Genomic DNA, 14,361 nt, shown 5'->3' with positions numbered 1-14,361 from the left:
AAGTACCATCAACGTGAAGGTAAAAAGTTATAATCTAGTCCCAGGATTCTAATTCCAATATTAGTTGTACTTGGATCTTTCTTAAGAAAGGAAAATTATATATTTAGTAAGTGGACTTGACATTTCACCTAATAGAGACTTAAGTCACGTAAGTCCACAGCCGAGATAGAAAGTTACCAGATCTAAATCATCTTCAGGCTAGGACAAATTCTCATCAGATTAAAAAAAAATTTTTGACTGAGATGTCATTAAATTAGACTTTTTCAGTACACATTTAAGCAGTTAATTTTTTCTAAGGGCCCAAGGATGTGATGGGGCAATTCCGAGCCTCTCACAACAAGACCTGGTGACTAGCAGACATACCAGCAGGTGCACAGCAATCAGACTTACTCCAGATAAGTGATGTTGTGGGCAGTACTGTCTTTCTGTTACCTTCTAGGACCTTATTTCTTTTAGGCCTGACCTAATTTAATTCCTTCTTATGGCTCCTAGCCTACTGAGTTCACGTGAATCTTCACAGCTGTGTACTGTGAAGCACTCCGCTCCTGAAGAGAATGCAAATATTCAAGTATTTTAACTAGTCTTTGTACCTAGCTAACATACATGGTAAAATATTCCCTCTATGTATTTCTAAAATTATTACCGTTAAAATTTGAATGTTTCTGAAATAAATTTGCTTGTAAGAGTAAAATATGCTAAAATTTCAAAATTATTAATAACACTAAGGAAATAGGGAGTAATGAAAAGAGCTCTAGCAACTGAAACAAGATCTCAGTCTACCATCTCAAGTCTGACTCTTTAGTTGTGGCACCTTCAGAACTGGCTTCACCTCAAAACACTTTCTCATCTGAAATAGAGCTAGCCCTGCCCTTCCCTCTCTGCGGGTGGCTGTTCAGGTAACATGAGATAACGTACCTAGCACAGTACCTGACATGAAGTGATCATAGTCTGCTTCCTTCATTCAAAACAAAAGACACACTCACATGAAGGTTAGGCGTAAGGAAGCCTGCACCTCCACAAGTCTGCATCAGCACAAAATACCACAGGTAGTTGGTTCTAACAAAAAACCAAAAACAAAAACAAAAAAACACCACGAACCCCATCCCACGAACACTTCTGAGGGATCTGGAGCCAGACAAAGGCAGCCTGCATGTGGTTCTGCAAGAACTCCATCAGGGCCGCATACACACTGGCCACATAAGCATTAACAGGGAAAGTCCACAGTCATTGTGCTAAAACCTCTGGAAACCTTTATGCTAGTAAGAGAGCTTATGCCAGGTAAAAGGGGGGAAAAGTCAAATTAGGCCCAACTCCAAAAGACTCCTTAAATAAATCACAACAGCGATGCTGACTTACTCTTCCTGAAACGCGAACAGTACCATGCCCAAACCCACTTAAACAGTTGAAGATGGAGACATTCCACACCCACACTGGTGCCACTAAATGCCTTTTAGAGAGCCTGTGCAGGGGAGCACCCCGGCACCACGGAAGGTGCTGAACCAAAGCCGTCTGCGCAAAAGGCAAGGGGGGGAGAAAACAAGACGGTGACTTCGGGGTTGTGCACACGCGCTGCTGAGAACCACTTTCCAGACCGCAGCCGCCTCCTCAAGCATCTGAAGTACTTCGTGGCTTCACTATGGGGAAGTCAAGGGAAATCCGCGAGGCGAGCACCCTGGGGTGGGGGCCGTTCCCGTCCCGGGGCTCCCGGGGTTCCCGGATCTCGGTCTCCGACCCCCGCGCCCCTCCCCCACTCCGTGCTCCAGCGAGGACCTCCCGGGAAGCGCCGCAAGTAACGCCCCGTCCCAAGCGGACTGGCCCCGCCCGAGACCCCCGGCACGCGGACGACGGGGCAGCCCGGCTTGGGTCCAGCCAGGGTCTGGGTCTCGAATTGGGCCCGACGCCACTGCTGCATCCAACGAGGCCCATCGGGAGGCCGGGCGGGCGCGGCCGGCACGCGGGGCGCGGACACTCACCACACCACGCGGTAGGAGCCCTCGCGGTTGAGGCTGCTGGAGCGCGGCCCCACGTTGAATACCTGCCCGCGGACCAGCTCGGGGCCCGCGCCCGTCGCCGCCGTCGCCGCCGCGCTGGGCTCAACGCTCCGCGGCCGCCGCTCGGCCCACGCCGCGCCTCCCGGAGGTACCGCGCTGTCGCCGCCGCCTCCGCAGCAGCCGCCTCGGAAGAGCTGCCGCGCGTCGGAACCGCTGGCTGCTAAGACCAACTGCCAACTGCCGCTTCCCTGCCTGACCAAGGGGCGGGCCGGTAGGCGGAGGGAGGGGCTCAGCTGAAGAAGGCTCTGGGACGGGGCCTGTCCTGGCAGCGAGCGCCCGGATTGGCTCCTGTGGTCTGGGGCGGGGCTGCGCCTCAGGATGAAGACAGGTTACGTGAACTGGTGTCCAAATAATTTGTATTGTTTTTTCTATTAGGAATAATTTTGCTGTGAACATTTGTATACCAGTTTTTTGGGGATCTATGTTTTATTTCTCACAGCTGCATACCTGAGGTTGTCATGGCTGGGTTATAAGGAAACTATGGTTGGCCTTTTTAGAAACTCCAGACTGCTTCCAAAGTGGCTGCACCGTTTTACATATTTCCACTAGCAGACTATGAGAGTTCCAATTTACCTCTACATTATAGCCAACACCTGTCATCGTGTGTCTTTTTGATGATAGTCATCCTCATGGCTCTGAAGTGGCATCTCCTTGTGGTTTTAGATTGTGCTTCCCTGATATTCAGCTTCTTTCATATGCTTGTTGGCCATTTGTATATCTTCTTTGGAGCAGTATGTATTAGAAATTATATATTATAGATAAAAGGCTCTTTTCAGAAATATGATTTGGGGAAAATAGTCTCTCATTCTGTGGATTGTCCATTACTTTCTCGAGAATATCCTGCCCCAGGGCCTGGCATTAGCTCTTCCCTCTGCCTTGAATCCTCCCTGGACACATACGTGGTGGTCTCCCTCCTTACTTCAGGTCTTGGCTCAAATGCCTACTTGTCAGTAAGATCTCGCAGGATCCCTTGTAGTGATCACCCAGTAAGAACAATGATGACAGCCCCATGCATCACCATCCGTTCCACCTCCCTGCCTCATTTCCCTTCAAGCTTTTATTACCATTTCCATGTAAAGTACAGTCTTTTGTGAATTGTCTAATTCTTAACTGAATTGGAAATTTCATAAAGGATTTTTTAACTAGTTTACTTTATCCCAAATGTAATTCACTTTACGTAAGCAGTATGAATGCAAATGAAAGAAGGAATGAATTGCATGAGAAACAATAATATATTTCACTTCATTTTAATAAACCTATGACTTTTTCCAAATCTGCATGTGAATGTATATGCCAGCATAGTTCACTCATTCTTTAGTCAGCTGATATAAAACTAATTTCTTCATTTTTCTTGGAAAGTAACCTTTGGCTTTGGAAGATTTAATAGAAAATAATAGAGGAAAAGCGAAAATAAATAAATAACTACTTAATAAAGACTTAAATGTGGCTACCAGTGGTGCAACTTGAGCTGATTGAAGCTTGAGGATGGTAGCTCCTGGGAAGGGTCATCATCTGCCACTGTGTCTCCCCTCTGAGTGTGAGGGAGTTTGCATGTCCATGGATGCATGTGTGACCAGTCTGGATTTTCACAGGTCTGGAAGGCTTTTCAGTACCAGCTTCTGCTCTTTCTTGGCCTGGCCTTGTGTAGATTGACAATCAGGTTCAGTCCTTGGGAGTTTTCTGGGAGTGTTTGTATTTCCCTGGGACACAACTAAGTAATTACAGCCTAATGTGGTAAGTGCTAGGCTAGAGTTCTATGGAAAGAACAGGATAGTTGCTGAAGAGGCCATGATTTCTTGATCTTAGGGGACCTGGGGTAATCTTCATGGTGAGGCAACATTTGGGACTGTTCTTATAAAATGTATTTGGGGTGAGGAATTCTGAGTTGGAGGAGGGTAATATATAGGGGAATTGGAATGGGATTTGGGTAGGGGTTGAGACTGACAGAGATGGATGTGGCCATAGCATTCTGGAGTGGCAGTGAGATTGGAGAGGGAGAAATCTGCTTCTGAGATTTTTTTTCAGAGCCGACCTAGATAGGAAGTGTTGCCTAACTGGATGTGGAGGGGAGAGACTGGAAGAAGACTTCTTGCTTGGGTGTTTGGACCGGATGGCCATAAACCAAGGTTGGATATTCAGAGGATGGACACTGGGGATATAAAGGAACAGAGGATCAATTGGTCACATTGATTTCTTTTAAGTTTTTATTTTGAAATAATTATAGCATAACTAGTACACTGAGATCCTAGGTAGCCTTCACCCAGTTTTCCTGAATGATAACACTTACAAAAGTGTTAAAATCTGGAAATTGACATTGGTATGATCTATAGAACTTTTTGTGATTTCGCCGGTTTCCCTGGGCACCCGTGTATGTGTGCGTGCATGTATGCCTCTTTGTATCTGTGCAGTTTTATTACATGTTGATTTGTGTAACCATCACTACAATCAAGATATAGAATTGTCCTTCCTCTGCAAAATCTCTCACACTCTTTCCCTTTTCCTTTTCCTGACCCCTTGCAGTCACGAATGTGTTTTCCATCTCGTGTAATTCTTGTCATTTTTGAGAGTAGTTAAAAAATGGAGTCATATACTATGTAATATTTTGATATTGGCTTTTTTTCACTCAGTAGAATTAATTCCCTTGAGATCCATCCAATTGTTGAGTGTATCAAAAGTTCACTTCTTTCCATTGTTGAATAGTAGTGTTCCGTGGTATGTATGCACCAAAATGTGTTCCATACATTGAGGGACATTTGGGTTGTGTTGAAGTTTTAGCCTATTACAAATCAAACTGTTATGAATATTCATATGTATTAACTTTTGTGTGTGGATACATTTTCATATCTTTGTGATAAGTGGCCAGCATTGCATCTGCTGTGTTGCATATTAAATGTACATTTAGAATGTATTTTTAAGAAGCTGCCAAACTATTTTCCATAATGACTGTACCATTTTAACATTCTCAGAAGCAATATATGAGATATCTAATTTTGCCACATCCTTGGTATTGTCACCATTTAAAACAGATTTAGCTGTTCTAATATGTAGGTATAGAGTAATATCTCATTGTGATTTTAATTTGCAGTTTCCTAATGGCAAATGTTTTCATGTGTTTGTCTTCTGTGTACTCTCTTTCATAAAAAGTATCTATGTCTTTGTCCCATGTCCTAGTTAGATGGTAGTGCTCAGTATCACCACTCTGAGCTACCTTGTTCTGCCTCATTGCTGCTGGCAGGGAGGAAGTGCCTTCTGACCCCCCAGAACCTGGGGGAAGGCTGAGGGAAGCAGGTTGCTGAGTACCATAGCCTCCCACTCACCTTTACCTCAGTGCTGCCAGGTCAGGCTGCAGGTCCAGTTCTGCATGTGGCCACACTGATTCCACAAGAGGCCAGTTTTCTTTTGGTCTTGGCTGGAGTAGAGCCAGTATTAAGAACAAGGTTTTTCTGCAGAATGTTCCTTTCCCTGTCCCTGGGCTAGAGGGAGGGAGAGGCTTTATTTACAACCCTTATCTTCTGGTGGTTCCAGGTCCAGGCTTCTCCAGCACCTCATAAGGGGTGAAGGGGAAAGAAAACCCAGGGAGCTTCATGACTCCTCACGTTGTCAGCTTCCTGGCCAGTCAGCCTTCCCTCCATTTTTGATAGATTTCCTGTGTTTGTTTGTGGTCTTAATGCCAGGATTTTTAGTCACAAGAAGGACTGGCAGCAATGGAGTGACTTCATCTTAGCCCCATGTTGGTTTTTAAGGACCTGAGCCACTTCAGGAGGCGGTCTAGACTCAGTAGAGCTTTGTGAAGAGACCTCAGCGTAGGGACATTGACACCAGGAGATGAGGGATGAGGGCTTGGGAGCCACTCCAACTGTGTGTGAACCTTGGCACCTGTGCTTCCTGGTTGGGACTTAAGGCTCGGCTTTCTCATCGTGCTAATGGGGGTGATGCTGTTGCTGCTAATGATGCCTGTGTCTGTGACATTATACATGTAAAGTGAGTTGCAGGATTCCTGACTGTTACTAAGGGCCCAGTAAAACTGAGCTCTGGTTTTATCTATAGATGAGATTCTTGGCTCTAAGAAGATCGTTTTTGGGCTTAGTGAGAGTGATCTAAGTGAGAACAAAAGCCAGGATTACAGGGAATTCAAAAACCAAGCAAAAGATGAGAAAAGAAGTCAGTGTACCTTCAAGGTATTTTGCTGGACAAGTAGAGAGAGGGTTGTGAAGGGATTCATGGAAGTGACTGGGGGAGAAAGGAGTGTGAAGTTTAGATAGGAAAGAATAAAGGACTGAAGAGGGAGATATAAACAGGTAAAGTTACAGAAAGAGCCAGGTTGCTGCTGATACTGGATTTAATACCCGGGTATAAAGGAAAGAAAACTATTCCCTGAGACCAGGCACACTCTGCCCTGAACACCCAGTCCAGCACAAAGCCCAGTTCCTGACTGTCATCACTGATGCCACCAAGTATGTTGACCTTTATCACTTCCAAATCAGACACCCACTGGAACTGTCACCCACCACTTCAGCTCCTGGTAGTCTGCAGCTCCTGTTGCAGAAAGGAGAGAAACAGAGGAAAGGTGAGACTGAATGAGGAGCTAGGACATTAGGAATTTTTATATAATAAATCTCCAGTACATTTATTATTATACCATCAGACATTTATTAAGCATCTGCTTTATTTCAGGTGTGTGCTCTGGTTATGATGATGACAAAATAGACATTATCCTTGTGCTTATGGAGCTTTCCTTCGAATGTGGGAGTCAAGCCTTACGTGTTCATGCACAGTTGTGACACGTGCTGTGAGGGGTAGGGAATTTATACAGTGGAGTTATATTGCCAGGGAGATTCTGCATGGATGTGGAGGGTAAGGAAGGCCTCCCCAAGGTAGAGAGATTGGAGCTGAAATGAGGTAGTGGGTACTGTGGAAGCTGAGAAGTGTGGGGAATGTTCTAGACACAGGACACAGCATTTATGAAAGATAAATGTGACATGTTTGTGGAACTGAATGAAAGTCACCAAGAACAATGTGTTCAGCAAGTGGGAGCAAGACCTGCGATGGGAGGTGGAGGAAGGTGGGCCATGCAGACATCGTAGGCACCCAAGGTCTAGGGTGTTATTCTAAGAATGGCAGTTAGCTGTTACAGAGTCATAAGTAGAGTGACATAGAGTACATGCTCTGGTCCACATTTTTTAAAAATAACACTGTGTGCCCTGTAGGACTTATATTAGAGAGAGCCACTGGATGGACTATGAGGAGACTAAGCCCAGTAATCAAAGGAGGCAAATTGAGAGAGGAGGTAGTTTGGACAAGGGTTATGGCCGTGGAAATGGAGGGAAGTAAGTGAACTGGAGACTTAGTGATGCATCAGATGTGGAGGCAAAGTAGGGAGGGATGTTTAAATGACTTTCAGCTTTGTGGCTGGGTGACTAGTTTCCAGTTTCCAGTAATCAGGATCACTGAATATTTGGGGGAAGAAAACATGAGTTTATTTTCAGACTTTTATTTGATCCAACATACTTCTTGGAAATGTTGAAAAAGTAGTTGTATGTGTGGATATGAAAGGAAAACAAAGGATTACGATGGAAACAAGGGCTTCAGACTGGGCAGTGAAGACTGAGGAGGTCAGCAGAGGGGTGAGAGGAATTCCAGGAAAGAGGTTACAGTACTGTAATCAAAGGGGATATTATTAGGAGGCAAGCCTAAGAGTGAGAGGCATGGCGGTGTCTGAGGAGAGAGGCAAAGATTTAAAGATTAGATTTAGAATAGAAATTGTATGAACATTGTAGAAACTGAATTAAGGAACTCGTAAAAGTCTGGCCTAGCACAGTGTTTTCATCCACTATCCCTTAGAGCACTGGGTCTTGGGAGTGTTACTGTCATGTTCTCTCTCTGTCTCTCTGTCTCTGTCTTTCTCTTTTTCTCTCTTTCGTGCACAATCATGTTTCATGATGGAGTAAGTATGGGGATCACTGTTAAGATGAAGCAGTTTGTCAACAACATAACTTCGAAGAGTGTTTGTCTAGCACCGTGAGTCTCAGGGTGGACGGCCCATGCAGCAGTACTTACTGACTCTCAGGAATCCAAGTCCACGTTCTCTGGAACAGCACTGGAGAGACACCTGCTGGGTGTCATTAACAGACTCGGCCACATGAACTGTGCATCAGTCCATCTCAATCATCCTCCCCTCCCTCTCCACCCCTGCTCCCCAACCACCTCTCTGGGAAAGTTACAGTTTTTCTCAGGCAGTTGAAATAGCAGAGGTTCAGTGTCATGGTGTTGTGGGTTTAGAGCAGTGGAGGTCAAAATATTTGGCGAAATCAGAGATGACAGCCAGGAATCTGGATCCATTCTGGCCTGTGGTTGGGTAAATAGCATGTCTGGGTGTTGGGTGGGATGAATCTTTGGTAACCAGTGAAAGCCTCCAACTTAGCAGCAGGGGACTAGTTCATGTATAGGCAAATAGGATACCGAGAAAATGATATTCTGGAAGAAACCTTCTGCAGATAATCGGGGTCAGGGTGGGAAGGGGTGAACAGTAAAAGAAAGGAAGTAACCAAAAAATAGCCCCTGTCCTGGAGACTGAAATGATTTAATCTTAGAAGGTATGTGCCTGGGATTTGCAGAGTGAAAGTTTGTTATTTAAATGTTTATAACCTGGAGGTTCTTTTATGTTGGTAATTGATGTGTTAGTGTATAGCTACTTTGCACATAGCTTTGGCCATAAGGAAAAATGGACCTATTTCAATAAGTAACTCTCATCACCACTGGTATGGCAGTGAGATCACCAACATCCTCTTCATAGAGGGTTATATACAGTTTTAAAAAGCAGAGGAAGAAGATCACTATAGAAGGTTTGAGCAAATAAGAGTGATATTATGAGTAACTGGGTGTTTTGTGAGGTGGGATTTTGCTGGAATCCGAAGCCCAGCATTTATCTTGTTATCTCCAGTGCCTAGTGTAATGACTGGTAAACAGTCAGCTTTTGATTGCATGGGTGGATGAATAAATAATCTCTAAAATTCATTTTTTTAAAAGAAGAACCAGAGGAGAACACTTGAGACTAAATTTTGGAGGTGAAACAAAGCCAAAAGTATCGAGATGACCTCTAAGTTCTGGTATGAATTTGTAGCACTAGTTTGACATAGTTGATAGGTTGCTGATAAGAGTGAGAAATTGGGGATTTTGACAGGTAGAAAAATACTGACTTTTGCTTGATCCCACATGTCTTGCAAGGAGAAAGCCAAGATATCAGGCAAGAAGAAACAGTTGGCCTTGATGTAGCAATGAATAGCAGAATGTTGCAGATTTGATTAACAGTAAGTTAGTTCTATTTTTGTAACTTTCTACACATAAGTATTCCTGCATAAGAGATAATGATATGTACACGAGGAGCGTTGTGTTGAATGAATGTATAGATGAGTGAATTCACATGTACCTTTGCTGGATGCAGCCTCCTTATTTCTTAATCTAGTTGTATCCTAGTGTTTGACATGACCAGTTCTGTCTCAAGCAATGCATAGGTATCTATTTGGATTTCAAATTACCTCATAAGGACCCTCATTTTATAGGTCATTTCAAAGAGGGCTGATGGGACCAAAACCCAGGAGCTCTTAACGCTGTGATCAATGATTGAGTTCTTCATTGGATGTATGTAATAGTAACTCAATAATGCTATGTTTTCCTAATGGAGATACAAGATAAAAAAAAAGACCCTCATTTTACTCTAGGATGATGGTAAACAGTTGGCATTATCTGTATATCATTATGTCTTCAATATTTCTTATTTTGATTGTGTTGTTATTGACTTTCCTCCTTTTATCTCTCTCTTCACCCAGGACATGGAGGCCTTCTTTTTTCCTATTCAATTACTGATTTAATTTTTCTGTCTTTAAAAAAATTACTGACTTGTAACTACATACAGTTATCCCTCGGTATCTGCAGGAGATTGCTACCAAAATCCCCAGATGCTCAATCCCTTAAATAAAACTGTTTGTAGTTTGCATATAACCCACACACATCCTCCTGTATACTTGAAATCACCTCTTGATTACTTACAATTTCTAATACAACATAAATGCTATGTAAGTTGTTACTGGAGCACAGCAAATTCAAGTTTGCTTTTTGGAACTTCATGAAATTTTTTGCCTGAGTATTTTGGATCTGTGTTTCTTTGAATCCACAAATGCAGACCCCATGGATACAGAGTGCTGACTGTACCGTGAATCATACTGGTCACTAGGACCACAGAGATACACAGGACATAGCCCTTCTCTCCAATAAGCTCCAGTCAGTAGAAGAAGTAGACATACATGTGTAGCACCAGTAAGACATTGTAGTAAGCACAGAACAGAATATAAGGTTCTGTGTTATTGTGGACAGAGACTTGTTATAATGAGGATCAAGGTGGGCAAGGCAGGCTTTTTAGTGAAGGTTATACTGAAGCCAAACCATCTCCTTTACCTCTCTTTATCTTTTTGTTCTATTACCTTCCAATAGCCAAATGGATCAAACCCTCAGAAGATAGTGTTGATCTGTCATCAAATCTTCTTTCCCTGCTGGAAGAAGCTTCCTTTGAGGAGCTAGCCTTTGCTGGGTAATCCCATCAACAGAAAAGCCTGCATTTCAAATCAATCAGCGAAGACAAAACACAAAATAGCTTTGTTAGAAATCTCTCAGGTTCTATCATTTACAGCAGTTTATGGCTGAGCTGCCTTTATGTTTAAACAACAAAAAATGTTGAAGGGATTTTAACTTCTGAGGACTAGACTCAAACCAAGACATGGTGGTCAACTCAGACTTCTTAATGCACTTAGGAAAATATAGGATTTTGACTGTTTTGAAACATCTTTGTGAATTATAGAGATAAGACTGAAAATAAAAATCATCTAAATTCTCTATTAAGAATAAATTTTGTGTTTTTTGAAACCTATAAAATATTCTGCCGTATGTTAAAATGCAGAGGATCCTCTGCTATATCCAAACTGAGAGCAACAAATTTTTAGCTTGGGTTTTAAAGGGTGAAAGAGGATAGTGAGAAAGAAAAGAAGCCTAGAGCCAGTTTTGTGTCAAAAAAAATTTGAAAGAATCAAAATCTTTTCTTTTTGTTCCATGACTTAATAATTAAATTGTACTTTTCTTTTCTGAAAACAAATAGGCATAAACAATGACTGAAATAGTTAAATACATATTTCTTTTGTATAAAATTGTTATAACACCTTTAGGATCAAATTACTTTCAAATTAAACTTGATTACTTTCTGAGAGAAATACCCCTTTAAAATGAAAGTCTTCCATTACAGACAGCATTATAAACAGCTAAAAAACAAAACAAACAAACAAACAACAAAAAAACAAACAAGGGAGGAAAACTGTACTGTTTTAAAGTATGCTGGAATAAATTAAAAAAAATTTTTTTGGCACATCACTAATAGCCAATAGCATTTGGAAGATTTGGAGATGAGCTGGTTTGTATTAAACATATTTAAATATTTTAAAATGACATGAATTAAGTCAAGATTTACCTCGAACAGATGCTAAAAATATCAAAATACATGGAGTTTTCCTGTATTCAAGATCATGATTATCTAACAACCACTTGGCTTTTGTTTTTCCACAGAGCACAGTCAGATGAACTGGAAGAAGTGGAGAAGCATGGCTGGTCCTCCAAAGACAAGGAAAATGCCAGGTTTCTGGACAAACCTGAGCAGTGAGCATATCATAGCAGCCTGTAGATGGCATCCAGGCTATGGGTGGGCTCTTTCCATTTGGAAAATGCAGTATCTTCTGTGCACACATCATGAATAATGTGAGGATAAATGTGTTTTGTGCATTGTCTTTTACCTCTTAACTTGGCTTTCATCAGGCTTCTATGAAATTAATAGAAAATAAAAAATAGAAACATAGACCCTTCCTTCATAGCTCATAGACTAGTAGAGAACCGATAGATATCTGAGTAACCACTACCCAGTATAAAGGTATTTTTTTAGTTATATAAATAAGATACTATAGAAACACAGAAAAGGAATGATTAAATATACTTGTACAATTATATTTAAATTGGATTTTGAAAAGTAACCAATAAAGTGACAAGAAATGGATGGTAAAATCTGATATAGCTAGAACATAAGGTGCTGAGGGACATGGAATCAGAAGATGGCAAGCCATCTTTGCAAAGGGTCTTAAGGGCCTGCTGAAGAGTTTGGGCTCCATTGTGCAGTCACTGCTTAGCCACGGGAATGCTTCTAGGCCGGGATGCAGTGCACTCAGATAGGCGTTTCTGAAAGGCCATCATGAAGCACTTGTGAATGATGGTTTAGAGGGGAGACTTGAAGCTGGAGAACTAGCTAGTCAGATATTCTGGTGCAAGCTAAGGACCCTGGGTTAGGATGAAGAGGAGAAAGGGATCTGGGAGTCCTTGGAGATGCAATGGAGTAAGATTCTAACCAAACACATATACAGGGTAAGGAATTGTCTTGTTATTTCACACTATGAAAACACAGGCTTTTTCCCAAGCACAGTATATCAGGGACTACTGGGCACCCGAGTCAGGCACTGGGTCCCAAGTTTAAAAAGTCAAAGCCTGGGTGGGGTGGGAAAGCACTGGTTACACCTGACCTATATTATAGCTCTGTATGTCTGGCTAAAAGAAAATAGAGTATCGGGGGGTCAAGATGGCAGAGTCGTAGGACCACGAGTTCACCTCTTCTCATGACTAAAAACAAAAACCACAATGACTGCTAAACAACCATTGACAAAAAAGACTGTAACCTAGCAAAAAAGATCTTCTTCAATTAGAAATATACAGAGAGACCTGCAGGGGACAGTAGGAGGGCATGCTCACAATAGAATCAGGCCCCATACCGCCTGGGTGTGTGACCCACAAGTTGAAGAGTAATTAAGTCACAGAGGCCCTCCCACAGGACTGAGAGTTCTGAGCCCCATGACAGGCTCCCCAGCCCTGGGGTCCAGCGTTGGTAAGAGGAGAGCCCAGGACATGTGGTTTTGAAGGCCAGGGGGCTTACCTTCCAGGAGCCCCATGTGACTGGGGCAAACAGATTTCATTCTCTTGGGACACATACACAGAATTTCGCATGTGCCAGGTCCAAGGGCAGAGGCAGCTTGGGAGGTCTGAATGGAGTGAGGGCACAGCACAGGTTTAATACGAGGGCCCACTCCTGGGAAAGGGACCAACAGGACTTGGTGCTCGGTCCCCTGGCTGGTTTGTAACAGCCCCTTGTGATGTGCTGATTCTCGTGACCTCCTCCAGGAACGTGCGCCCTTTCAGCATCTCCGCCACCTCTGCTTGAATAGACTGCAGGGATCTCTCTTTCCTCAGTTCTTCAACTGAGAAAACTGATTTCCTTCCTTGAACTCAGGTTGACCGTCATCAACTGTCTGTAAGTGTTAGCAAGGCTGGGTGTATTTACTGGCTCCTTCTCTAGCCTGGCGTTCTTTAATGTCAGTCTCCATCCTGGCACACTCCTGTTTAGCCACTTACAGCTGGTCGATGAGGATGGCACTTCTCTTCGATCTAGGCAGCCAGTGTTTCAGCCTGCTGGTTTTCATAGCTTTGATAAAGGTGTCTTCTAACACACTGAACAAGTCTGCAGGTAAATAAGATACTCACCAATGAGGTGAAGACAGGGAGACTCAACACTGCCTCCCACTGGAGGCTCTGGAACATGAACTGAGAACACAGGCCATCGCGCAGCAGCACCACCAGGACCTGCACTCAGCTCCCTCAGGATCAGCCCAAAGCCAAGCTCCATGGAGGACAGCAGCCCTTCCATGGCACTGACCCACCCAGGGCTCTGCCCAGTTACCATGGAGCCACCAGCCACAAGCCCCAGGGGACACCCCAACATTCCACCTGGAACCCAACCAGCAACTGCCATCCCAGATTGGTCAGTTACCATGTGTGTGGGGGGGGGTGCGTCAGAGGGGAGGGTTGTAACCAAAGTGTCATTCTCTCCATTACTGTCCATGATAACTTCTCTTACCTCTTTCTTTTTGTGTTTATATCTACATACAGTAAAAAAATAGAGTGAAATGTATCAATGTTAAGTTATTGATTTCACAAATTTTTCAAATTCCTAAACTTCCACAGTCTCCAAAAAGTCAGGTGTATGAACCATATGTTTGAATCATATCCATTAACACAGAATATACACTTCTGTCACATTTCAACTGAACCACACCCTCTGACAACATGCATCCATCAGTTTGATTGTGGCTGAACTTGATAAAAATGAAATAAATCACACTGTACACTGTGATGTCTGTCTCTTTTGCTGTAAGTAACATTTTTAAAGATACATGTT

The 14,361-nt window shown here is 43.1% G+C and overlaps 1 protein-coding gene, 1 non-coding gene and 1 pseudogene across 2 annotated transcripts in view; 2 read left to right on the top strand and 1 right to left on the bottom strand.

Moving 5' to 3' along the window:
* LOC116666871 overlaps positions 1–2,511 on the bottom strand; it is a 31,194-nt gene extending 28,683 nt beyond the window's left edge. The window contains exons 1-2 of the mRNA XM_032490543.1: positions 2,499–2,511; positions 1,974–2,313 (exon numbers count right to left, since the gene is read on the bottom strand). Coding sequence (XP_032346434.1) covers positions 1,974–2,313; positions 2,499–2,511 — 353 coding nt within the window. The remainder of the gene's footprint in view (positions 1–1,973; positions 2,314–2,498) is intronic.
* The window catches only part of LOC116667318, a 434,058-nt pseudogene that overhangs the window by 246,943 nt on the left and 172,754 nt on the right, over positions 1–14,361 (top strand).
* On the top strand, positions 9,609–9,740 carry LOC116667434. Its single transcript, XR_004324309.1, has one exon. It is a non-coding gene; the product is annotated as a small nucleolar RNA SNORA25 (small nucleolar RNA).

Source organism: Camelus ferus, chromosome 11 (genome assembly GCF_009834535.1).
Source record: "Camelus ferus isolate YT-003-E chromosome 11, BCGSAC_Cfer_1.0, whole genome shotgun sequence".
In the NCBI taxonomy this organism is placed as follows: Eukaryota; Metazoa; Chordata; class Mammalia; order Artiodactyla; family Camelidae; genus Camelus; species Camelus ferus.
This window is presented reverse-complemented; position numbering and strand designations above follow the sequence as displayed.